Source organism: Anser cygnoides, chromosome 3 (genome assembly GCF_040182565.1).
Source record: "Anser cygnoides isolate HZ-2024a breed goose chromosome 3, Taihu_goose_T2T_genome, whole genome shotgun sequence".
NCBI lineage: Eukaryota > Metazoa > Chordata > Aves > Anseriformes > Anatidae > Anser > Anser cygnoides.
The window spans coordinates 33,703,158-33,730,726 of NC_089875.1; the positions used below are offsets into that span (position 1 = coordinate 33,703,158).

Genomic DNA, 27,569 nt, shown 5'->3' on the forward strand with positions numbered 1-27,569 from the left:
AGCAGGTCTCTCAGGCCACTCCTCTGTTAGGATCCTGCTGTCTCCCATCTCACTGCTGGCACACATTCCATCGCAGTAAGGCTGGATGGGGTTAGGCACTTTGATATATCTGGTTGGCAAGGTCTCAACAGTGGACTATTGCACTGCTGTGGCCTGGAATCTGCCTGAGTATTGGGTTTCAAGCATTTGCTTCCTTTCAGTGGAAAAGCAGCCAAGCACACCAGTAAGGAAGGAGTGCTGGAGATAGGGCCCTGCAGTCCCTCCTCTCATCCTGGTCCAGTGAGATGTGGAGAAGCCCTGAGGAAGCACTTGTCAGGAAGGCCTTTAGGAGAACAGGACTGCCTTCAAAGTTGTAACTGTGCAAGGCACTCCTGTCTCCACACTAACGCAAACTGCTAGCCCAGATTTTGTGGGAAACAAAGTAAATAAGCACTGTTGTGAACTAAAGGGGCTGTATTGGTAATAGAGACAATGAAAGCAGAGAAATCAACACAAAATGATACACAGCCTAATAACAATACATTGTGCAATTAATGTACATAAACATTCCCTTCAGCAAGACCTTCCTCACCCCCCTTCCCAACATAATCCCTCCAAATTCACCCTGCATCAAGGAAGCAAGCAGCACGGTGCCTCATGCCTGCCTTCTTGAAGGGGGATTCAGAATCATGGTTCAGTGCATCAAAAATAAAAATAAAAGCAAATTAAAACTGGGAGGAATCAGAGGCAACAGGGCAAAGAGGAAGTATCTGTTCATAAAAGCTAGCCTGCAGCTATTGAGATTTCCTTTGCACCCTCAAAAGCCTGCAAGCTCCGCAGCATACTTCCTCGTCACCCTTCTGCCTGCCAGCCCCCAGGGAGACCAGAGCCCTGAGTGGAGTACCTAACACTTAGCACAGGAGCCTGGCAGAGGGAGCAGCACACTTGCCGGCATTAGAACAGCCTCAAGGCTGTCTGCAGAAACGCCAGACCTCAAATTACTGATTTAAAAAGCCAACTGCACACAGGTCTGGAAACCACACAGTTGGAGGTGCTTTTTTGTTTGTGTTTTGTTTTTTTTTGGCCCCCAGGGAAGGTTCCTCATCCCTCGTGGAAGTGCCATTGCCAGAGCAAACTGCCGGTGACAGAGCTCTTGTTCTTCACGGGGGGGAGCCTACCCTTTCTCATTTATATTTTGCCTCTGCTTGAAAATAGAGGGCAGCTACAGGTCATCCACAGGACCCCGTGACAACGTGCAGCCCCTCAGCTGTTTCAGTAGACCCGCGTCTGAGGGTTATCGACCAACCACATGGAAGAACCTTTTACCCACATCATCACTTCAGGCTGGAGCTTGACAAAAAATGGAATCACTCCCCTGCACAGCATTCAGGGCCACCTATCCATAACCCATCCACGCCCTAGCTCTGCCTCCAGTTTCCACAGAGCAACAGACCAGCTCCTGTGCTGCTCCCCTAGCCGAGGGGTGTGGTTCTCCAGTCACCAAGCCTGCACCTGCATTTGTCTGGTGCAAGGAGATCGAGCTGTTATGTTCATTTATACCAAACTGCAGAGAAATAAAACACGGGCACATGGGAATTATGTGCTTGTGAAGACACGGAAGTGCTCCAAGCTCAGAGAGCATGGCCTACTTGTAGGGTGACATTCACTGCATGCTGAGAAGGAGGACAAAACCTATACATGACGCTGGACCTTGTAGGGTGGATGAAAGTGAGACTTCCACAACATGCCACCCTTGTTACGGCCTCTTCGGGAGGGGTGCAGGGCACCCATGCACCTATAAACCTGCAAGTGAGAACTTCCATGTCTTACTACATAAAGCTTTTTCAAATCCTACATACAACTTTGGGGGGAAAAATAAGCAACTGCTATAGTCCCAAGAACTACAGCTTTCTTTAAGGCACAGTTCAGACAACCCATAAATCAGTTTCCTCCCTACTGCTAATATGTGTTTAAAAGCAAACAAAAAAGGGGGTAACTGCTTAGCTAAAAGCAGTCAACTGCGAGTTACCTTCTGATTTAAGTGGAAGACCTGGCAAAAGCCCGATGGAAGCCAGAACTGAAGGTAAATCATGCAACAGAAGACAACTTTGAGCCCAGCATAAAAACGCGTTGAGAAGTCTGCTGACATAAATTTCATGCTGAGAGTGTCACAGCTGTGTGCCTTCACCCCAGGTGTAGCGCCAGGGCCAGATGAGACTTGGAGGGTGTCAAAGCCCACTCTGGCGTTTAGAAACTGAATTCTGGTATCCTTTCCAGGGGAGCAGTCAGGGGACAGGATTTCTTCCTATTAACCAACATGGTCAAAGTCAAGATCTCTCTTTGCTGAAGCCCTGGGTCTTCTAACAAAGTCTAACAAAGTCCTATGTTCCCATTATTTCCTCTAAAGACCCCCAGCACTGCAAACTTCCTTTGTCTTCCCTCCCACGTCCGCTTTCCTTCCTGAAGATTTGGGTAATATTGTTGAGTACCAAGAACCAAAGCACCTTGGTCTCAGAAGTACCATGAGGCAGACACTCACAGGTTAACCCCAGGCTGCTGCCTCAGGATCAGTCACTGACCTAGAAAGGGGAAATCCTTATCACAGCAGCTTGTAGAGGTCTGAGAAACCTGTGGCACCAGAACATCAAGTCGGTGCCAGGAAGTCCAGTCATCACCTGTGTTGGCTCTTGTTCAGTGGGACACCACCACATCGGAATTGCCGATGGCCAGCCAAGTGCTTCGATAGCAGAAACGTCGGAGATACCAACAAGAATACATACTTGCGCCCCAAAGCTAGCATTCCCCAATGAATTACTACCCTCCACGGGGTAGCGAAGGCCCTTCACGAGGCCAAGGAGATGGACAGCTGCCAGGAACAAGGCAGGACTGCTTCAGCGCGCTGTTGCCCAGCCCTGCCACCTTCCTCTGCTCCTTCCCACTGCCAGGGAAGCACAAGCCTGGAGAGCCCTGACACGCACACAGAGCTCCACAAACCTTGCTGAATATTTGCACAGGAGCAAAGAAAGCTGCCAGCCCCTTGGCCTCATGCACGCAGTAGGTCAGGACAAAAGGGACTCGACTCCAGGAGTCACCATAGGTGCTCCAGCAGCAGGCGCGCTACCTGGGTCATACTCCTATATACACTGACAAGGGAGAGCCTTGTCCTGAGCCTTCTGCGTAGCGCCTCCTGGTTACGTCACCTCCAGGGAATCAGCTCTGGAGAGGACCAGGATAGCTGTGGAGTCTCCCCAGTCTTGTCAGTCCCTGAAGAATCCAAGCTGGGCTCAGCCCCACCCGGTGCCCCTCAAGAGGGCAGAGGGTTAGGGGTAGTGTGCTTGGATGAAAGACAGGACATCCTCCTTTGATAGCTTCTCTGGATCTTGCCTTTTCTGAGAGTCGTGCACTTTGACACCTTCCCCCCACTCCCAGAAGAGGCGGCTGTAATGGCAGACACTGTGGACAGAGAAGAGAGCGGGATTAGTATGGCAGAAGAGGGGAAGGAAAACCCTGTCATCCTGTTAGCCACAAAGTGCACTACAGGCACAGCTGCTCTTGTGCTGGGAGCCACACAGGTACTCTATCTAAGGGGTGCCTTAGACCAGTACATCCATTCGCTCATCTTACAAACTTTATAGCCCATAATGTACAGGAACTTCCTAGCCTAAGAGATTTCCATGGAAGCAAACTTATTAATTCTAACTTCACTCAAGAGTCAGTTCAGTATTTGCTGGAAGGAGACAGATCATTAGGGAAAACCTCCCTCTCTTCCCTCCACAAGTTTTTCAGAGGATGAAACTGTCATTGCAGGCAATGGAAAGGCATTAATGAAGAATTTAGAAAGTCTGCCAGCAGAAGCAACTAGCAGTCTAATCACTCACGACAAACCTACTAGAATCAGTAATAGCTGTCTTATAGAGCTTTGCAAATGAACAGCCCTTCGTGCTGTACAAAAACAGCTATGACCATCCCTTCCTTCCCCCTGTGTGAAATAACCAAGCTCTACTCGGCTGCTGAGAGTTCCGGTCCTACAACGCCATCTCTCACTCCATCCATCAGGCACAGTCCCCCCTCGCTGCATCAACACAGTCCCAGCCATAATGAAAACAGAGCTGCTAATTACTGCCGACACAGCAGCCTTTTAGTTTTGTACAAGTACTGACACAATATTCATAGCTTATTTAGTGCTACTGTTCTAACAAAGCAGTACTAGCACAGTGACAAGAGCACATGTCAATGGCTAATTACAGACACATTAGTACTCGCTAACCACAACACAACACATCCCTTCTGGAGTCCTACACAAGAGCTCTACGTTCTCAGCCTTTCATAAAGGTTCATACTGGCCTATTTCTGGGTACTTCGGCAGAACTAACCCCATCCTGAGGCCTGGAGGGGAAAAAAACACCATGTGCCTCTCCTTTCACAGTTTTAAGCCCCTTCTCCTATTTAGCTGGTTAAGGGAAGCTTAAAGATTCTTATGAATGCAACTGAAAAGTAGGTAAGGAGATTCAAAGTGAGAGAGTCAGGAGCACTTTTTCACGTCAAGCTGTCACTCAGAGGCAGAGTCCTTGCTAGTGGAGGGTATCTCTTGAGACCACCAGAGGACAAACTGTGCAGAACATCTCCACCCACAAGCCCTGACCTACCAGACAGACACAGAATCTGGTGTACTCAAAGGCTGCCTTGGCCTAGTACCTGGATACAGGTGGCATTCAGCACCCACAGCGTTAATGACAGTCCAGTGACAATCCTTTCCCAAGGGGATACTGCTTTTCTCCTACTCTCTCATTAAACAACCTCTGGCTACCTAAAGCGTATACCAGAGTTTGGGCTAAATTAACTGGGACTGACTTTTAAATTAGCAACTTCCAATGAAGTATCTGAACATACAGAGATGTAATAAACTATAGTTGCAGGACTCCCTGCGTGCAGCGAGGTTCACTCACTCACACTCTGCTGCAGATGGAGGCATGACGTTGTGAGAAGATTTGTGTTATTCATAGCAATCAACAGCAAAAGCAACAACTCCAGATCAGCAGTTTCCTAAATCTGTGAGGTATCAGCTTATGCAGCACACCCTGCTGGTGGCCAAGCTGTGCTTGCAGTGCAAACAACTGCAAAAATATCAGAGCACACCTGAACTCCCTTCCAACCATCCAGACGCAGCTACCTTTCCACAGCCTCAGCTCTGGCAATTGCCACGGCTAGTACTCACTGAAAGGGTGCGATGGATTCAGCAGGGAGGTCATATGTTGCTTGCTTGGTCATCTTGTTGAAGAAGAATTTCCTCTTAGAGTTTTTGCTGAATGCCATTGTCCAGGGATCTTGCAGAAAAAGTGTCACAGGGATTAGATCGAAAATGGAATGAGGATAAAAGCGTGGTAGAAACACACATATAGTGCAAACAGGGCCAAGGAATCTATAACAGTGATTCTTCTCTTACTCCTTTTCCCTTTCCTCCCTCAAGACCACCTGCCTTCCACACTTTTGCATTCACTGAGAAAATCCCATTCTCCCTACATTTAAAAATTGACATTCCAAACAGGATGTTTCCATGTACTATTACTCTGGAAAATATCTTTTTGGTAAACAATTATAATCTCAAAAAAGGCAGTCCTGTAAATAAATTGATTTACCCACACAACAGATCAAACTGCAACTGAATAAACTATCACAGAAACACCCTGAACCTTTTCCCAATCTAAGCTATGCTCACTACAACAGTCAATCTCTAGCCATTGGAATACTGCCATTAACTTTTTACAGAGTTACAGGAGGAGTGAGCCTAGTCAAATACTTTTTACTTGAAAGTGCAGTGAAAAAAAATGAAGAGCAGGGGACTCTCTCTTCCTACCATTCACAGTCCGTACGATGTAGAGTCCTGTGGGTACAAAGTGCCGGTCATCCCTGCCTGTGTAGGATAGCCGGGGTACTCCCCCTGAACTCTTGATGACTTTCATCTCTAACCTGAATGTTGAGAGAAGACAGTGATAGAGATTGCTAAACACAGCATCTCCTGTTTCTTCCTTTATCGTCCTCTTGCACGCAATATGACACCCACACACCCCTTCCAGAGCATCACAGTGAAAATATGACAGGATAAATCACCACATCCCTGAAAATCCCACCTCTTGCTTCCCCTGCATGGCTAGAAAAAACAGCCATCTATATCAGGTAGCAAATCTAGTGTTGGAATGAAGGATCTGTGACCTACCACACTGAATCCTAATGGGGTTCCCATTTCAGGTATGAACTCTTAAATCTTTCAAGCCACTGACAGTTCTGCACAAATACTCAAGCGCAGTTGCTTCTCCTACCTCTGCAAAGCACACTGGCCAAGTCTGTGGCATTAGGGCTCAGCAGCATGATTCAAGAGCTTTACAAAATCTTTCTCCAGGACTGCTCAAGCACAAATCAGCACATCCCTCCCATTCCTCTGCTGTCATGCATTGGTGGCTGACAGTCTCTCCATAGGCCCTGAAACGTCTCATTTCAGCCAGTCACTTACCTCACAAAAATCTTCTCCATCTCCTCTAATCTGTACACTTCTTTCACTCTGGGGGGGAAAGAAGAAACAAGAAAAAAAGGCGATTAAAAAAATAAAAACTTGAACTGTCCTCTTTTTCTGTCCCACCTGTAAGAAGCAACAACAGTTCATTCTGTACAGCATGAGGTGGCTGAGTATGACTAAGGTTCACCCTTCTCCAATCTTATGCTTTATTTCTTCTGGCTTGAAAAAACGTGACATCTGCTTTCTCACAGATGGGTTGCTGTAAGCAACATACAAGTGTCCTCACTGCTAAGGAAGCTGTACATTTTTACCTCAGGCTCAGTATACAGAAGAGGAAGAACAGTGAAAGTCAGGTGCTTTTGTTTTCCCATGAGGTAAATTCACCAAGGTCAGCCCCAGGCAGGTTCTGGCCTTGCAGTAAAAGTAAACTGAAAGATCTTCACCATTATCCTGAGAGACACCAAAAACTTGCTAGCTACCTTGAGGTAAAAACAGTTTTGTTTTTTTAATCAGTAAAGACGATTTGGAATCATCATCCTGTTATGTCAAGCTGCTTTTGTTTTTGTTGTTCTGAGATGAAGACGAATCAGAAAGTTTCAAAAGCATTGCCTCTGATCAGACATCCCAACCACCTGTTTCACACATGCTGCTATAATCATCAGGCTTCTAACAGCACAGTTTGAACACCTTTTCATGAGAGCAAAGAACCCTTCTACTACCCATTTTGACAGGCCTCCTCCTTGCTTCATCTTCAGCTCTTGCCAATGCTTCAGGCTCCTCCAGAAATTGTGACTGTCTTGAGTCTGAGTTCCCATTCATCTATCATCAAGCAGAACATCCTCTTTGCCATACTCCAGCCTCTCTTGCAATATCATAGCACTTCTAGCTAGACTGAAAGCCTTCTGAGACAGAAACTATTTTGTCCACAATATGTATCTGATACCCAGCACAACAATGCTCTCGTGATCCGCTATAGCGAAATTAATGAAATAGAAAGTCAGGAGGCAACCAAAGCTGAAGCCCTTTGTTAGAAACTTTCTTGACATTGTAACTAAAACTTTCTCCTCAGGCTAACCATCTGGAGATTGCAAACGCTGATACACATTGCATTTATCTAACAGTCAGCTTCTCTGTACCTCTGCTGACCCTTCAGGGCAGACAAGGACATAAAAGACTGCAATAAGCTAGCTGTGCGGTAGACATCAGCACACATCTGAGACCAGTGCTGGCCAGTCCACTATGATGAAAGCGTGAGTGTCTGATGTGTGAAAGGAGGGCACAAATTCTCTACTATCAGCCTCACCTCAGATATTGAAAGGACTTTTAGCCTCTTTCCAGTGAAACCCAACTATGAATTTCAGCTTAAAGTTTAAGTCCTTCATCTCCTTATCTTCATCCTTGAACACAGCAAAACCAAGGCATGCAAGGCGGAGGGAAAGAAGAGTCACTCACCGGATCGGGTTCATATCTGGCCGGCTAGGTTTGGAAACAGCTTTGACAAACTTCTCCGCCAGTTGAATCCTGAACAAGAACAGAAAGAGAATCCTGCAATTGAGCTAGATCTTTGGTGTACCAGGAAGGTAACAGTTTCAGCAGAATAACCAACTAGACACTTCAGTACTTGCAGATTGCCTCCACTGCTCGCCAAATGGGCACTTGAGAAACAGTTTTGTTTTTTTTTTACCACACCCTCACAGTTCAGTGCCCAGTGATACTGGCTACTATGGATTCTGACCCATATCCATTCGGAATGGGTTTCCATAGCCTCCTCTACAAGCCTGTGTATTGCTGAACACATTGATGCCTAAACAGGCAAGCAAGACTAGGAGACACATCATTCCCCTGAGGAAGGAAACAGAGGGTCTTTCCTTCTCCCTGAGCCACTTATCAGCTAGGCTCATGCATATTCCCAGGGTGCTCAGTTTATCCATACTGTGCTTGGCTCACTCCAGACTAAGAATGGAGCTAGACCTGCCCTCATACACAGAGACAGTACAGACAGAAAAGGCTATACCCACTTCACTTTGAGGTGGTTCAGTCACAGTTCATCGTTACAGCAGTGTTTCAGCTGAATGCACTTGTCTCCCTGTGCTCAGCATTCTGCTATTAGCATGAAAAACATTTCACAGTCACTCTGACTCACGTACAAGAAAGAAACTTCTCCAGAGCCTACGTACCTCTGGTTGAAATGCTGGTTTCGGACATCATTGCCATTCAGCACCAAGACATCAAGGATGTGGATAGCGCTGATTTTTCGCTGCGCTTTCCCCTGCAGAAAGTAATATGTAAACTTACTACTCGGACTGTCTGTTGCTATTTCAGCTTCTTTTATAGCTTTTCTTTTCAATTTTTTTGGCAATGCATCATTCTCTTCCAGAGAGAGCACCTTTCCAGATACTAGAAGCATGCCAGTTCCCTGCAGCCCACTGTGTAGTAACACGCCAGCCTCCAAGAACCGGCATATCTCAACTACACAGTTGTCTCAAGGGAGGGAGAGAAAGCAGGACCACAGCTACCATCACCAGCTCTCTGGCACAATAGTGCCTCATCAGGTAGCACAGCACAGAGCCCAGTGTACTACAGCATCCTCATTTGAGGTGCCAGAGGACAGCCGCACTCCCAGGCAGCAACACCTTATATTGTGAATATACCTCAAGGGTCTTCTTCCAAGGCCTGCAATCACTACTGCACAGTTATGTACCCGAAGAGCCACAGAACAGATCAAGTCTTAGTGGCAATGTCACCAGCTGCTGCATGTAGGCCAACAGTATGTCAGGTCCAAAGGGCTTTCAAAACTGTGTTAAAAGCTCATCTCTCTAGCACTGGACAGAAAGAAGGAACTTAATCTGAAATAGTTTCTCTAAAGATCAAACAAAATAAACCTTCACACCTGGCACAAATGGAACATTTATTCTGCAGTACCTTACAGAGAATAAGTGAAACTGCTCATTCTATTTGCAGCCACTTGTAAGAGAAAGAATAGCTTCCTACCTCTCCTTTCAGCTCATGAACAATCTCCACAGAGAGAAGGGTATCTCGTGGCAGCTCAGTTTTCAAATCCAGTTTTGTCCAGCGGTCTGACTGGCGACCATCCCATGTGTAGATCTGTGATTTCTGCGTATAGAAGGCAGAGTCAGATTCACCCAAGGCCTCATGAGGGTAGGGATGGAAGAGAGACCTCTGACCAACTGCAGAGCATTGTCGAAGAATCCTTTTGTGCTAGGCCGTCACAAGCAGTTTCTTTGTGGGAAATTTTAAGGAAGAACCTCAATCTCTACAGCAAAAGCACAAAAACATCGTTTCTAATTGGTCATTAACTTTTCATACCTATATAATGAACCAGAAATAGAACACCTTTAAAAGGACAGTGAAAGTAATTAGAGACACTAGCAAGAGTACGGGTCTCTGTGTAGGCTGGAATTACAAAAACAGGGTTAATTACAGTGAAAAGTAGTGAAGTCAGGAGAAAGAAACATAAAATAACTAGCAGCATCCAGGACTGCTGATAAGAATCCTTCCTGGCCTTTGAGGTCAGGAAAGAATGGGATGAATTTGCAAGGCAAAATAGTAGCACTGAAATGAACCAGCAGAACTCCTGGATGTAAAGTCTGACTGTTCTCAGGACTTACCCCTAGTCCCAAGAGGAACTTCTGCTCACTTCCAGCCACCATACACCGGTAATCTAACACTTGGCGGATTTTTTCCAGTGTACTGGAGTTCAGAGGAGTGGGTTTGTAACTGAAGGTATCAATATCCGTGCCCTAAAGAATAACGTATGGAAAAGGCAAGTTAGATACAATGCATCAACAGATAGGTAAATGCAATTTCTCCATAAAACAATAATCCAGGACTTCTTACTCTCAATTCCTGCAGGGAAAAGGCCTATTTATACAAAAGAACTCAGAAGAAGCAGAAGCAGCTTCTGCGTGAAGTCTTACCTGGATCAGCTCAAAGAACTTGGACTTGGGATCTGAAGATGAGGGAGCAACACGGGCCTGATCAGGAATCTGAAGGAAAATCCAAACAATTGATAATAAGTGTTATTCTTTTACGTGTTTTGCGTGAACCTTTCTGGTTTCAATACATGACAGAACATCTTGCCCCCTGAAACTCCTGCTCTTGGGACTTCAGTTGCTGGAGAGGTCATCTAGCAAAGAAAAGGTCTCAGATGTTTTTCAAATTTAACATAGGTATACTATGTCTCAGAGGAAACATTGAGGCAGCTTCAAAAAGTTTCAGGCTACATCTTTGATTCCATCCACATTTCAGTGAAACGCTGCCATATGTATGACCTCACTACAGTCAAAGGCTCAGGAAAGAGAACATGCAGACTCATAAAACAAGACCCTTTGGAGAGCTCTACTGCATGAAAACCACTAGGTGCTGAGTTCACTCTGTATGCTATCGAACATTCTCAGCTGCAGCAAAGCAGAGGAATCAGATGCCTGCTCAGTTAAGCCATACACATAACCTACAAGCATCATCCTATTTGTTTACATGAAAAGCTCCAAATAATCTTTGACCTTCCCCCAGGACAACATATTAGGCCTCTGGTTAGAAAGCTTATCTGTACTCTGGCTCCATCCTTATTTCATCACAACAAGGATTTTATCACCTTTACAATCTCCCTGCTTCGCAGCTTACTTACCCCCCATAGCTGGAGACACTCTTTTCGGATTTCAGCCTGCCGTGGCTCGATCAGCGTCCTCAAGAGAAAAGAAGCAGACTATTAAAATGGTGAAACCTCCTTGCTCTCACAGCATTAGCATATCCCAGCCCCATCCAATTTGCATCTTTCATTGTCAGGCTTGGGAATGACAAACATACAGTGCTCCTCAACAGGTTACACTCAAAAAAGGCTCCTGCTTCCCTCCCCACACAAAAAAAACGTTAATGTTAGGATTCATTCTTAGACAATTTCTGGCTCTCAGGCTCACTCAGCTTTCTATTATGTGATCTCTGAATGACACCTGAACAGAAAAGTCACGTCAGGGAAATAGCTATACATTGCAATAGCTTTAGGTTTTTTGAACGTGAGAAATTCATGTTGCATGCTTTAGGTAACTCTAGGTACATAACTTAGATGCTCTGATTAACCCCTGAAAAATTAAGAACCATGCCCATCTTAACCAATTACTGTAGGGTTGAACATACCAGCCAGGTATGAACATACCAGCCTGCTAAGAAGCAGGCCCATGTATGTTAATCAGAAGGCACGCAGTGCATGGTAGCCTTCTCAATAAAGGTGACAACAGACCATCAACCTTCAGGACTCCTTCAGCTACCCACACTTTTCTGCAAGCAACTCAGGCAGAGACAAACTGAGCTACCTAAAAGCACTATTAATTTTCCTGGCTCTAAAGGTCAAGTAAAGTACCAGCTCAAATTAAGAACACATTAAAGAAGGGCAAAGCAATTGATTTACAGTAAGTTAGTTCAATCCTCACTGAAAGCCAGAGGAATATACTCACGTGTCTTGAACAAAGGCACGAATTTTAGCTAGCGCCTTTATCTGAACTTTGCAGTGGCTAAAAGAGATGGAAAATTTCAGTCAGGGAGCAAGTTTATCTACACCAAGATCAAACTACATGGAAGATTACTGGGACAACAGGCAGAAGCCTGACTGATCCTCAAAGAGAATCAGTGGATCATTGTCAGCATGAATCAGAGTGACCAGAAGTCCACCAGCAAGAACTAGGCACTATCCTCCTTTCCAGTCTACACAGGAGGACGGTACACAGAAGCCAAACAGTCACTCACAGTAATAACCCCTCTCTGCACAGGGCCCCTCTGCCCTGCTAAGCCTCTTGGAACAGAAGCAGAGCAGTGCAGCAGCATCAACGAGCCTCTCCATGAGTGCAAGCATCTGCAACTGAAAGCTGTTTTGGCTGACCTGCCTACAGCCAGCAGCCCTCCTTGCCCACAGGCACTCACTTTTCATTGGACTGGACGATGTAATCATAGAAATCCTGGTCCCCTTTGATCACGTTCAGTGGGACAACTAGATTCACATCCACATCGGAGTTGCGCAGCTGGTTGAGTCTGATGTTCACCATGAAGAGGTAGTCCCGCACGTCCTCAGTCCCTAGCTTTAACCCTTTGCATATCACGTACCTGCAGAGCAGAGAGATCATTTGCGTTCGGGCCTTTCCACGCAGCCAACTTTCCTGCCATGCTCCCATTGTCAGGACAGTATCCCAAATCCCAGGAATTCTTTCCCCCAGGCAGCCCCAAGAAGGTGAAATTTCACTTATCACAAAGTCATTATATGTCAGTTTCCACTTTCCAAAAAGATTGGGAAATTCAACCCTATTCAAAATGCCACAGATCTCCCTAAAGTAGTAAATCAATTCTGCTAAACTTGACAGGTACAATAACAGCATTACATACTCAGTTCCACTGCTTCTCTCTCCGGAAGGAATTCAGTAGAGGCAGTGAAAATCAAGTGTATTTTGGCAAATACCCTCTTTACCTTGTCAAACATCATAATTTGCTAGGCATCTAAAACATTTTCTCCTCCAAAACAGTTGCCAACTGAGTGAGGTCACAGAGATTCCGTTTGCCTAAATTCATCTATCACTGAATTTAGAGGACGGGCTTTCTGTAGTAATCCCTCATGCTCAAGAATCTCACCTCTCCGAGTTAGCAGGACGGCTTGTCACAGGTTTAAAGATGCACACTCGCTCAAAGCAGCAGTACAGCAGATAAACAAGCCCCACACTGAATGGAGTAAACAGGTCAAAGGTTTTGCAGACAAAATGTCCTCCTGGAGCAGAGAGAGGAAGCACAGTGACACCAGCAGATTATAAAGAAACAAGGAGATACCAGGCACCTCACTAATCTTCTCTTCTGCAGAAACAGTAAGTGGTTTTGTACAATTAAACAGTATCTAAAACACTTTCCAAGAAGCAGGCCAATGTGGCTCCATGAACCATCTTCCCCATATCTCTACAGCAAAGGGAAAAGCAGTTTTCTGACCAGGATCAAATCAGTATGCGTGCTTTCTCAAGAGCAAGCCTTCTACCACTCCCTAGCCTCCCTTCCCAGGCCCAAACTATGCCCCTATGGCACTGCAGCATGCTATGCAAAAGCCTCAGAAGAGCAGCTCCATTATGTACAACAAGAAGTTTCGGGCTGGAAGAACAAACTAATTGATGTTACCTAAACAGAATTGCTTGTCATCTAGAAAGAAAAGCATGCATGCCACCCTTTGCCTTCAAACAACTTTTCCAACTTCCCTAAACCAAAAAGCAGTCAGTCTGGCAGTTATATCTACTCAGAGAGGAAAGACTTAAAGAAGGTTACTCCTTATACCATATCATGTTCAAGACTACTGCTAAGCAGATCATTGCCTCAAGTACTTCTGAACACAGGACACAAGATAAATGACAATGGGATAAACATTCCTATCTTCTGCTCTTGTGTGTCAATGCCAAATGCTAACTAAATTCTGCAGAAGAGAGGAACCATCAAAACCAGATACAGCTGTAATGTCCATCACTTGGCAGTAATGGGTTACAGCTAGAACAGCATGAGCTGATGAGCTGGTTTTGATCAGAGATGGCAGATTTAAAGGAGAAAAGCCACAAACTAGAGGGAAGGATGAACTGGATTAGTACCACTGTGTTCCAACCAGCCTGCTAGAATGATCAGAAAGCAGCTGGGCCAGCTGATACCATAAAGCTCAGATATACTATCCAGTTACCACACTATGACCTTAGCCCAAGACAGCTACATAACATATTGTGAGAGATTTAAACTACTGCATTTTACCTCCTGCTCGTAATAAAAAGAAAAACAGACATAGATAGCCTAAGTTTTCTGTCCCAGTTCTCTTAGCTTTGTGACAACCATCTTGGAACGAACGTATATACGCTCAATCCTGTGCAATACAGCCTCATGGCAGGGCAGACTTCATGGCACGTTAATAAAATTCTACGGCATCCTTCTGCAATGTCACCCACACCTGACAGAAGGTAGAAGATGATTAACAGACAGAACATACCTGTCCGGACGATGGACAGTGCTGTAAGAAACTGACAAAGCATCAGCTGTTTGCTTAGGATCTCCTGCAGATTCTCCTGACCCTCAACAGAGAAGCCCTGCAAAGCATGTAACATATGATTAGCATCTCCACAAATCTGTTGCTCAAGCAAACAATTCTGTACAGCTAAATCATGTTTTTTTGTTTGTTTTTTAACAATACAAAACACTGCCACCAGGAATTTTAATGACAAGCCTTAATGAATTTCATGTTTTAAGTGCAGACACATCAAATATCATATGCAGACTGAGGTACAAGGTACCGGTTTTGGTCATTAGTGCAGGAAGAAAAAGAAAGGGACTAACCCCATCAGCCATTAAGAAATGCACTCCCTTGTGATCAGTATTGTCCAAAACAAAATTCCGAAAAGCAGTAATGTTCTCTGGGCGAGTAATGTCTCCATCTCCATCAATCCCTCCTTCTCCTGAGGGGAAAGGAAGAGACGATTACTAACGTGTTTGCAAAGATCAGTACAAAAGATCAGTACAAACAGGTGATCTATTGAATGCAATTAACATTTAGTCAGACACTACACAGACCTCAATAAGTGACTAAGCATTAATATATTCCCTGGTTCACCACCAAAGATGGTTGTTAATTTAGAAAAACTATTTAGCTTCTGTGGTCATGGCTAAACAAAGCCATACAATAACCATGCTCAAAAGATGACTTTTATATTAGCCACAACAAATGACAAATCACTTGCTGCCCTCCTCTGAGTCAGGAACTGACTGCATTACAACGTAATATTCTCACCCAAGTAGAAATGACAAATAGCTGAAACCACTAAAAACGTAAGATTCAATCTCATTGCACAGCTCACCTCTTAGTAACATGTTTTTACAGCAAAGGCAAAATTGTTTACATGGTGCTTTGGAAACCTTCAACTAAAAATTAGAATAATTCTAAAGAAACAATCACCTACTTCCAAACACAACATAATTTGGAGTTAAAAAAAAAACAGCCCCAAAAATTGTTCACATGCAAACAAGTTTATAAAGAGAGTAGGAAAAAGGAAATTCCTATTTTTTTGCATGAAGGCTTGTAATTTTCCCATAAGGCTCTTTAAAGAGATGCATTGTCCCCCCGGCTAGTGTTTTAGAAAGCTCATCTAAGCTGCATTCTAGAGGTTACCAACTCTGACTTCAGAGAAGCCGGAACTTCTAGTTGGCTTTAGTCCCTATAAATCTTCTAAAACTACAGCTTCTATTAACTGAACAACTGCAAGACTAGAAAACAGCAGAGATCAGGATGCATGATAGTGCTTTGATAACCAAATTCCTCGTCAATCACCCTGTCAGTAAGCAAAGTGACACTAGGATTTGTTACTATTCTTCAAAACACAAATATCACAGCAATCTACTTCCTTCCCATCACTGGAAGAGAGTTGTATACATCTCCCTAGATTTTACAGCACAACAGACAGAAAGGGAATCAAGAAAATGCATCAAAGTCATTGGGTTATTCATTTCTCCAGGTATCTCCTTCTCTCCATAAAAGCACTAGTGAGTTATGAAGATCCAAATGCTGCAGGCATTAGAACAAGGCATTTATCTGCCCTGCTGCCCTTGCCACAAACCTTCTCTTTAACACATCTAATCCTGAAGATTAGCTATTCTCTAAGAGTTCATGGTTAGATGTCAAAAGTGGCAGACATCAAGAGTCACAGTGGTGGCAGGATAAAGAAAAACATGCCAGTGGAAAGTCAAACTGGCTACCATCTTCTCTACAGGACAGTCACACTTGAGTTTCCTTTACATGGCCCGAAATAAGAAGCAGGAAGACTATCAATCCTTTTATCTCCCCTTCCTACTCCGTGAGCCTACACAGATAGATGGCACAAACAAACTAGCTTAACAAGTTACCATCCATGAGGTAAGGTGCAGTAATAGTCTGTTTACGCACACTTTGCCTCAAAGACATGGTAACACATTAGTTTAAACCTCTTTATATTAAAAAGCTCATTTAGTCACAGTGATTCAGGTACAGCTTATAGCCCTAATCTGCTTTAGCTATCTGTACTGAGAGTCCACAACCAATTATCAAAGCAGAGCCACAGAGGTCTGATACAGAAGCATACTGCCAGTCAATCAAGTAAGGCTTCTACCTCTGCCTCTTCTCACAGATCTTTGGGCAACTCATCTAACTCAGTGTGTTTCAGAATTACATCAGTCAAGTGGGAAGAACTATTGTCAAGCCATCTTAAAGCACTCTGCAGTTTTCAGATAAGCGAGTACAAAGTATTACAAGAGGACACACGTCTTCTTGGCAGAATGGAAATAAGTGCAGAAGCGTAACTTGATATGCAAGCTCACCGATCTCAACCCCATTCTCAGAAGACAGCCCCCTTCTACTTTGCAAAATGGTTATCTAGAAACAGGCTCCTCTAAGATCCCCACGTTGGTACAAATGCCAGCCGCACTCCTGATGCAGAAGCTGGAGCACAAGCAAAAACATGAGGTAACGTTCATGCATGCACTACATACCATAGTAAGGTTCAAAGAGCTCACTGGAAGCAGAATAGAAGTCCTCTAGTTTAAAATCATTTGGTCCTTTCAAGGTCATGCCAAATCCTTTTGCGTGCCACTTCCGCCTCCACAAGACATACTCGGAGAAGCCCCCAGGACCAGCACACACATCAGCAAAGTAGAGCAGCTCTGCATCTCGCTCCTTTATCAAGGGCCTCTGCGAAAGGAAACTGAGGAAATTCTACTCACCCAGTAACAGCTCCCCTCAGTTAAACCACACACCATCAACTGCACTACTCAGCCAGAGAAATGTCTTTCAAGCATCTCTTTTCCCAGCCAGTATCCTAAGGATTCTCCTTTCTCTCCACCTTCTCCACTGAGAAAGTACTGCCGCTTGAAAGTTAAAGGGAGGCCCTCACCCCATGGAAGTCCTTCGGGTTTGTAAACATGTAGTCAAAGACATGGTCCATGTTTGCCATCTTCATTGCAGCTCTGTGAACACATAAATAGGGACCTATTAAGTTTCAACCTTGGCTCCCATGGCTGAAAGTGGACATACATGGGAAAGAGGCTGCATAACCAGACGTTCTACAGACCTGTTCAGAAAGAAGACTCCACGGATCATCTCATAGGGGTTGGATCTTGTTCGGGCTCTACGCATTTCTTCTCCATCCAACTCATCAAACACGCTCTGCACAAACAGAAACAAAATCAACCTGGACTTGACATAGGCTCGAGGGATAGGTAAGCATAAGCATTTCCTGTCCTCAAGCTTCTCGCTCCTTAGAGTGCTCTATGCTGGGTTTGATACACCAATACAGAATTTTCTTCTGTCACATAATAAGCACTCTTCTTCTAAGCCACCCCAACTGTTAATCAAATTTAGTGACACTGAAGAGTTCTGTACTGACAGCTCCAGAGCCTGATAGCATGGTTAGCCACCTCAAAAGAAGTCACAGCTGAAGGTATTTCTCTCACAGATATACACACACACACAGCAATTCATAAGGGTATGATCAAATCTAGGAGGAAACATGTAACACAAGAAAAGAAAGGGAGCTTGGTTCCTTAGCTCATTCAAGTCTACAGCCTTTCAGTTGGACTAACCCAGAAAGGAACACCACTGATTTTGTTCATCTCTTTGAAGGCTGAGGTACAAAACAGATCGACAAACAGGCAGTAGCAACCAGGATTCTAGGTCACACCAGTCACACAGAGGTAAGAGAGGATGTTCTGAGCTCCTGCCAATCACCAGTCAATTACTCAACCCTTTCAATTGTTTATTTCACTTGCTTGCCCCAAACTTCCACTCTTCACTAAGGAACAGGACTCACCTTGCACCGCAGGACGTTACGTAGCAGCTCTTCGCTACAGAATTCTGTTTCATCTTCAATCACCATCTTCCTCTGGAGCAGGATGAGAACACACAACAGTTAGCAAATATGGCAACATGAACTTGTGAAGGGTGAAGTCTGTCAACCACATTCTAGGTGGTATCAGCAGGAGTGCAGCCAGCAGCTAGAGGAACAATTCTCTCCTATTCAGCATCTTCAGACCACACATGGAATACTTCATACAGCTCAGCACTCCCCAGTACAAGGGGGATATTGACACACTGGAGCAAGCCCAGCAAATGGGCCACCAAGATGACAAGGGTGCAAAAGTATCTGATGTATAAGAGACTGATAGAAAAGCTTGCTCAGAATGGAGACGGAAAAGGCAAGATCCTATTCCTACCTACAATTACCTAAGGGTAGGAAATAAGAGAAAGTTAACCTCAACTCTTCTCAGAGATGCACAGTGACAGGACAAGAAACAATGGACACAAACTGCAACACAATAAATGCCCATTAGCTATATAGATAATTTTGCTAATTGGGTTAGCTAACATTGAAGCAGATGTTCAAAACACTTGTGAGATTTCCGTACTTGGAAATATTCAGAACTCAACCCAACAAGGCCCTGAGAAACCTGATCTAGCTGGATGTGCTTTAGGCAGAAAGCTGCAGGAGCAGTCTCCAGAGGCTTCCTCCAGCCTAGATTTTCTACAACTCTTTGACAAGGCAATTGTTTCAGGCTGAGCATTCCCATGTCTTCTTAGGCTGGTAAGTACTGGGATCTAAAAAACTACCTTCCCCACAGTCATCCACTCCTTCAGCTCCTGGGCATCAGGGATTTCCGTGGTACACTCAAGGCACCAGTCCACCTCCTCGTAGGCACTAGGCTGCAAAAACAAAACATGGGAAGAGTCAAGTAAGATTTTGCTAGCAAAATGTAACTACCAGTTGCTCCCAAAAGGTTTGCCTACCAATCCTACCATAGAGGGTTATGCCATGACTTTAGGGCCCTATAGTTTTTCCTCCTTGCCTAAAACACATTTCATTTCATCAGATTAAAAAAAAAAAACACCACCAACAAAAGAACAGTACTATTCTCTCATCTGATAAATAACCAATAAAGCTAAAGCCTCGTGCTCTCAAGGTACATTTTAGAGACGTTGCAAAGGAGACGGTTGACAAAAAAAAAAAACTTCCTGGTGGCGTTTTACACATCCATTCACACAGTTTCTTCTGAAAGACTCCCTCACTCCATGACTTAATTCAGGATTTAAACATTTTCTTATGATCTTGGGAAGAAATTGTTTTGGCAGTGAAGACCACAGTGACGCCGCTCTTTCACAAAGAACGGCTGCTAAGATCTCACCTTCTTACATTTGTTATAGCACTATCATCCACAAGAGCAAGTCACAGGTAACAATTGCTGTGAGATGCAGAAACATGGTGAAGAACGAACCCTAAGCCAATAAGCCTACAGAACAGGCTTCAAATTCCTGGCTCTGGAGGAATAACCTCTGCTATTATTTCCAATTGCTGGAAACTACTCAAAGAAAGGAGAACCAAGTACAAAAGTACAATAAAGCACACCGTGTGACTCAATAGCACTGCTGCCCTTCACTAACAATGGCTGGGACCTTCTGGCTTGGCCTCCACTTGACCAGATCCCTAGGATTCAGTGTTTTTTTGTGCACTGTTTGTTGTTTGTGTGTTGGTTTTTTTTTCCTCTTGAAAACAAGGATACAGCAGCTGTTTTGTATCAAATAATACCAGAACTGGGCTTTAATTTCTTGACAACACCCATTTCTATTTTCCAATTTTCTTCCCTGTTGAGGAGCTTGTCAAGAGACAGGAATAAAACATCACAGCAGTTTAGATACGACTACTAAACACATCCAGAAAAATACTTACAAAAAAGCCACCTACGCAGGTATAAAAAACAACATGCAAAATAAAAAGGGTAAATTCAGAACAGCCTGATAACAGTTTCCCATCACATTCTCTACTACAAGCTCAGAAACAAATCACACAGATCACAGCAACACTCCACCTGAAAGATTTTGTGCCAGACCATTAATGCATGTGACATAAAACAAGTTTTGACATGCTTTGTCATGGGACAAAGTTGGGCCTGGGTCTACCACTTGACAGTAGCAGTTATATCAGCACTATAAAAATATTCCCAGAGAGCAAATCCTGAACCCAGCAATGGAAAAGGGATTCAAAACAGTAAATACTTACCTCTGGCTCATCCTGCCAATCGATATTCAGCTCCCCATCAAATCCTTTGAGGGTCAGCCCAAAGCCTCTCCTTCCCTTCTGATTGGAGGCCTCAACAATATCCTTCCTGCCTTGGCCGTATTTTCCCAGACCTTCTCCTTCCCGAAAGCCCATCTTGGCCTATAAAGAAAACAAAGGGAGCACACTGAGGCAAGTAGATATGAGTTTATGTACTGCCACTGGGATTAAAGACTAGCCCAGAAAAGAGCCATCACACTGAAGTGACTTGGAGCCACTGAGAACTTTTAATCTCAGTAGTGGCTTTCACGACTTAATACTGAGTTCACTCCACTGAGGCAGGAAGGGAAAAAAAACGGATCTAAAGAATGACGTTTGAAAAGAGAACAAATTAGAAAAATTCAGGAACACACTGCTCCAAAGGAGAAGTAGCAAGAAGCCAGGACACATCCACCACTGTGTTCAGTGGGTTTTTAAATTCATAAACCAGAAGATGTTGGCATGAGAAAAAAATCATGTTGTGGTGATATTATTTGTTGTGAACATGCAGTCACATACATTGCAAGTATCAGTTAAAATTCAGCTAATACCCAGATGAGGAATGCAAAACACACTGCTCCTGAAACACACTCCATCCCTTCAGTTCAAAAAAAGATGCTCATTAATTGCTACTTTAACAGCTTTTCTATTTATTATTTTTAGCAATAAGAGAACAACAAAAAAAGCATGAATGCAGCCAATTTTACTCCCTCCAATATTTATCCGCAAAACAAGAAGTAAATAACAGACTTAAGAATTTTCACTTGGATGAATACATCATCCATATGCTCCCTCCTGTGAAAAGCAACAAAGACACTGCTTGTTATCAACCTGTATGAGAAGCAGCACAATAATATCAGACAGTTTTTATACAAAGGTACATGGAGTTTACCCATTGCCTTTGCTATCTGGAAAGGCAGTCCTTGAAATATGTACATCCAGTGTGACAGCCACTGAGCCTGCTATACATCAGTTCTGAGGACAGACTTCTGAACATCTAGTAATGAAGAACTATTTTCCTTTTACTTACCTAATGCTACCAAGCTGTCCAACCAGACATTCAATCAATCTTTGTATTCAGATTTATGAGGCCTTACAAAGGAGAGCCTTCTGAATTCAGTAGCAGAAGTTCCTGTACCGTGGTGATTGGATCGAGAGTGAACTCTCCAAGAGAAAGGCAGTCTTGTGCTAGAATCAGCAAACTGCAGCCCAGTTACAAAAACACGTGTGGACAGACATGTAGTGATCGGCAATAGGATTTATCCAGAGGGGCTAGATCAGAACCTCACAGCCTCTGGACCCCGCTGAGTTTTGAATTCAGCAAGACTTGAAACTTCCTGCTCCGTATGAGAGATGATAGAGCTGGCTAGCAGCATTCCATCTCCTGGAAAGGCAGCAGCTCCCTGTTCCCACTAGCAAGAACTAGCACTTCCCAGCTTCTAGTGGAGACTGAACTTCTAACTTGGCAAAGGAAGTTACACGCTGGTGTACCACCATGGAAGTTACACACTGGTGTACCACCAAGCACCGGACTGCTGACCCCTGCTCCTCTGCGAGCAGCACAGCGTAAAGAGAGAGCTGAGTTCAGTCCTCTTCCAAGTCCCAGACCTCCTGTCACATTTCAAGTCATACATAACTATGGCTCATCTTTCCTGCTGCCCCTGGCGATAACGTTTTTGTTTCTCTTGTCAAGAATAGAAATGCTCTCCAGATTATGATGCTCACAATACCACAGTGATGAATTTTGCATTGGGAAATATGTGTAGCAGCACGGACTCGGAGAAACTTTTCTCTACAACCTGCTATTGCCTCTAGACTCAGAAAAAACTTGCTAATTTTGGGACTACCATGAGAAAGAAACAGTCAACAATTTTCTTAAAACTTCCTAGAAATTCTTTCTTCCCCATGCTAACACTGTGTAATGAAGGGCTTGATGATCATCTTCAAAGTTTAGCTGTCACAGTTACTATTATTCACAACTCCATGTGTTTCCAAGAAACTTCTGGCCCTACATAAACCAGAGCAGCACTGCTTGAAAGAAATACCTTAACAATTACGGTAATAATTCTGCAAGGGCAGGCCAGCCAGCTGCCAAGACTAAAAGGAATTAATATCAATCCGAGAATTTGTAAAAGCCTTTCTTACAGGGCATCTGTTAACTCAACCATACATATTTGCAAAATAACACAAGGTAGGGCTCTTTCTCTAGCTCAGCAAACTGCCTGAACCAGAAATCTTTCTCTTCACATTCACCTCCCTGCTCCAAGGCCTGGAACGTGAATTCACCTTTTTTTTTTTTTTAAAAAAAGTCAAATCCCCATCTACAAATCTCTCTCCGCCTCCCCCAGCTGCTTATTAGCTGGATCAAACAGAGAACCTCACTATAATAATGATCAGAATCACAGTGAAAAAATCTCAGAACAGACTGGTCTTTTCAGTTTGCTCTCATCAGATCTCGATAGTTTGGACCCAAACTATTTTGACCTACCATGAGCTTTTGGGAGACACTGTTGTACATTGAGTAGCGGGATGAAGTACCCTCCACAAGAGAGTCTTGTTTGAACTCATTGCTGAAGACTGGTCTTTTTTCATCGCTTTCACTCTCAGACCCACTGCTGCTACTGGAAGACTCTGAAAACAAGAAAAGCAAGAGAAGTGAACACACAAAAAAAAGGACAAAAAGCAAGACATCTCAAGTAATCACATCAAGAGCTATACAGTGCGACTCATTAAATTATCTCAACAAACACTGAGTCTGACAGTACACTTCAGTATCTCAAATGCGTTACAGGAAGCACTCAGGTGCAATATAAAATACCACACGGAACCAACACTTGGTTATCAACCCCTTTGTCCCAGGGATGCACACCACCTCTCTCAGACAGTGGCTTCCACATACCCAAAAGGGCCTGGCAAACCCCATGCCAGCAGCACAGCAGGCCACGGCACGACCACAATAGCACACTGTGCTGTGTCTGACCTTTACAATAATCCTAGACAGTCCAGAGGTTCCCTCCTGAGGATAAACAGCAGTTACTGACACCTTGATAACACACAGTGTTGGATTCTCCTCATTTCCCTACCTAATTAGAGAGGCATGTGCATCCCTGACTTGAACAAAAATCAGGTACACGGACATCTACAAAATGGCCGATAATGCAGAAAGACAGAGCTGCATCCTTTTTAGCACCCCACAAGAAACTTCAGTTGACTCCATCATCTGCCTCAGCAGCGAAAGCCATAAGTTCACTACCGAAAGAGACCATTTTTCACCTCTAAAGAAGTTTACCAATGCATACAAATCCATGCAAAAGAATGGCAATCTAGGTTAAAAAAAAAATGACCAAGGTTCAAGGAAGTTAAAGAAGTCAATCACCCAATCAAGGCAGAAATGGAACACCACACACAGCACGCGCCCCAATTTTTGTCACCTGAAAGTCACCTGAAACTGATGCAGCCGAACCTCCATGAGCACCAAACTTTGGGCTCTGCCCGCGCCCAGCTCTACCCTGGGATCTATTTGGCCTAAGAAGCTAGACCTGGATGAGCTACGCAGTGCTTCACTGCTGCTTCACAGCTGTGAGATGCCCAAACCTATTTCCTCTGAGTGTAGCTAGGAGCTGGGCAGGAATCGGGTGGTAGTCATGTCACAGCTGTCTCAGACTGCCCCACACCAGGTGGGGAGGGAGGGAGGCCCTACAACCCAGGGAGTTCCCCCCCTTTTCCTGTGGTGTGATCACTACAAGGATGAAGCAACGGCACAAATTTCCTTCCTGAAATTTGTCTAGCACCAGCAGTGGGGCAGGCCATAAAGACTAGTGGAGCAGCAAACCACAAGCACAGCCGCGCTCTTCATCAGACCTCTGCCTCTCAAGCCTTCCTTGTTCGCAGAGGGCTAGAAGTCATCCTGTACTCCTTTACACAACTACAAGTTGAAATACCTAAGTTGCCAGGAGATAACGCAGAAAAATTGCTGTTAATAGAGTTTACCTTTTCCTCTTTATCACTTAAAAAGAAATTAGGTAGCTGCACATGTTTAAAGCATGGTATAACCTAGAAAGGACTGAACTCTTCTTAAATTTTTCTGATGTAAGAAAAAAAACACAATATTCCTCTCCCAACTCACAGACCTCTGTATTTTCCTGTTATGGATAACAGAGCATCAGTGGAGTAACAGGAAACAACTGGAGAATTAGCAAAGGTCATTACAAGAGGTCAGAAAGTGAGAGACCACAGTGAAATATGCGGCTGTAGTTAAAACTGTTTCAATGTGTGTTCAACCTCTGCAGCTGAACTATCACCCTTTAAGATAACTTCTGTGCTAGAGCTTACAGTACCAACCTTTGAGACTTCCAGCTGAAGACAAAGAAAGCTATGACACAGCACGTTTGCAATATTATATGCCCATCTTGCTTTCCAAACATCTGTCATACAAGCTACGTTTCTCCTTCCTTCACAAAGTTCTTAGAGATGAACTGGATCAAAAAGGATTTTACTTTAGGACCAGTTACTGCTTTCTGCTTCTCCAGTCCACGGCTTCAATTATCTTTGATGTCTGCTTTTGAGCTGTTTTTTATTATCATTATTTTTTATTTTCCAGGTCTCATGATGTGCCTCAAGCACAATACCTGTTATAAAATCTCAAGAAAGTTCCTTTAAATCTCTTCTTACTTTTAACATTCACTAGGCCATGATCAGCAAATACATGCACCATATCTCAAAACACTTCTCTCTTCCAACCTACTTTTTTTCATCTGAAACCACAACGGGTGTAACAGACTACCAAACATTTAAACCTATCCAGAATGTCTTCCTTGAACTGCATTGACTCGTTCCATAAAGTTTCACAGCCTATTTTGACCCATAACTGAACTCAATAATAAAAAGGGAAAAAAAAAAGAAAAACTTTTGATTTTTTCAGCCTAGTCCTGCATTCAGTTCCTGATAGCCTTTATCCCAACTCCAACACCCTACAAGTCTACCTCCTCATTCTCTTGTCTTGCAAGACACGTACAAACACCGTACCCTGTCACTACGCCTACTCCCAAACTGAGCACTCATCTTCCATACACATCCCCTTCTGTTTTCACAAGAGGAAGGCTTCGTTCTGTGTTCAGACCCTTTTTCACTAATACTATTATCAAGGGAAATCCCAAGACCGAGAAGCAGCAGGCACATGTATGAGACAACATGTAGTACCACTACCCTGGGAGGGTTTAAAGTGCTCTACAATAGGGATAACAATTGTGTAGGGAACTCTCCTCATCTTTGGTATACTCCAAGTGAGAAAGCAAACTCCAGCTTAAAGAACAAAGCAGGCAATTAAGTTAACAAACTCCAAAGCAGTTTCTCTTCCTGAAACCAAATACCTGCAAGCTTCCACAGCTTACAACAGCAACAACAAAAATCACGCTGAACCAGCAAAAGGGACAGCGCTACAACACAAGAGCCCCAGTCAACCCACTTTGTATGTCTCAATTTCTCCCATCTGCTAAAAATGTGGCAGTAATATTGGTGTGGGTTTTTTTTCGTTGTTGTTGGTTGGTTGGTTTTTTAATACAATGAGGCATTATCATAGAATTATCTAGTTGGAAAAGACCTTCAAGATCATCAAGTGCAACCATTAACCTGACCTAACGAGTCCCATCACTACGCCACATCTCTTAGTGCCCTGTCCACACATCTCTTAAACACCTCCAACATGCAATCATTAGGATTGGAAAAGCCCTCCAAGATCAGCTGGTCCAACCATCACCCTACTACCATTATCACCCACTAAACCACGTCCCTAAGCACCATGTCCAACCTCTCCTTAAACACCTCCAGGGACAGTGATTCCACCACCTCCCCGGGCAACCCGTTCCAATGCCTGACTGCTCTTTCTGAGAAGAAATTTCCCCTCAAATTAAATAAGTCAGCCTTAAATAAGATTCTCCTAAATAATGTCATGCTCTGTTACTGCACAGCCCCTCGCTACTGAAAGTTTCGAAACCAGAAGTAGCACCTGAGCCTGAGAAGGCTAACGCTGCTCACATACGACCAGAATTCCACAGCTTTGGGGCATGCAATTGTCATCCACCTCCACCTTCCACACCTCGTGGATGAGGGCCACGGATGAGGATTTAGACGTGCCCCCAGCCCCTACCCGTTGGCTGGGCCCCCACAGCAGCCCGCCGCACCCTGCCTCCAGCCTCACCTTGCGTGGTATGATTGCTGAACTGCGCCTCGTCGTCTGAGGTGGAGCTGAGGGTCAGCCCCAGGTCTTCTATCTTCTTCTTCTGCTTCTTCTGGGGGCTGCCGAAGTCAGGCTCGCTCCTCCTCTTCATCGTGCCTGCAAGGAGCAGGTCGCAGCCGCTCAGCGACGCACGGACCGACCTCCCCGCGTGCAGCGAGCAGACCCCAGCCCCCTCACGAGGTACTCACCGCTACGCTTCCCAACTTACCCCTCCCTCAGGCGGCGGCAGCAGGGCCCCCCCGAGCCGCCCCAACACCAACCTCCCCCCGCAAACCCCAACTCCCCCCCCCGGGGCTCCCTTACAGCCTCTCACCGCCAAACCCGAACGGGCGCGCACCCAGCCCCGGCGGGACAGCGGGCCGCGAAGCCTCGGCTCCTCCTCCCTGCAGCCGGGGGGGGGCTCCGGCCGCCGCCCCCCGTCCCCGTCCGCTGCCCGCTCCCGGCCCCGCCGCTTTCGTTTCCCCGCTCGCCGCCGCCCCCCGCCCCCGCCGCCGGCGGCGCACGGCAGTGACGCACCGCCCGGCCGCCCGGGCGGAAGCAGCGCCCCCCCCCCGCTTAGCAACGGCGGGGCGGGAAGGGCCCGTCCCTCGCCGTGGTGCTGAGGGGGAGAGGGCCCCTTACGCGTACATACCCGTTGTGTATACCCTACGCACACCGTCTGTACACGCACACGCTCTGAATATTTTATGTATAAGGGTGTGCACAAAGCGCTGGCACCGGT

General features: G+C 44.9%; 1 protein-coding gene across 3 annotated transcripts; it reads right to left on the bottom strand.

The window, feature by feature from the left end:
• Positions 1-435: 435 nt before the first annotated feature.
• CMTR1 (cap methyltransferase 1) lies at positions 436-27,325 on the bottom strand. 3 transcript variants are annotated; one of them, XM_066993838.1, is made up of 24 exons: positions 27,186-27,325; positions 26,810-26,944; positions 23,102-23,244; positions 20,578-20,736; positions 19,134-19,226; positions 18,337-18,408; positions 17,599-17,693; positions 17,422-17,494; positions 17,021-17,219; positions 14,840-14,958; positions 14,496-14,592; positions 13,124-13,256; positions 12,425-12,604; positions 11,962-12,018; positions 11,139-11,196; positions 10,429-10,497; positions 10,120-10,251; positions 9,482-9,604; positions 8,668-8,759; positions 7,943-8,011; positions 6,488-6,535; positions 5,834-5,946; positions 5,195-5,303; positions 436-3,432 (listed from the first exon to the last, which is right to left on the bottom strand). In XM_066993838.1, the coding sequence occupies exons 2-24, from the start codon at positions 26,937-26,939 to the stop codon at positions 3,300-3,302; spliced, it is 2,496 nt and encodes an 831-aa protein (XP_066849939.1). In that variant the 5' UTR covers positions 26,940-26,944; positions 27,186-27,325; the 3' UTR covers positions 436-3,299. The 3 variants fall into 3 exon arrangements, with proteins under 3 accessions (XP_066849939.1, XP_047936092.2, XP_047936093.2); XM_048080135.2 differs by having other exon boundaries at positions 27,162-27,319; XM_048080136.2 differs by having other exon boundaries at positions 27,152-27,319.
• Between the last annotated feature and the right edge of the window lie 244 nt (positions 27,326-27,569).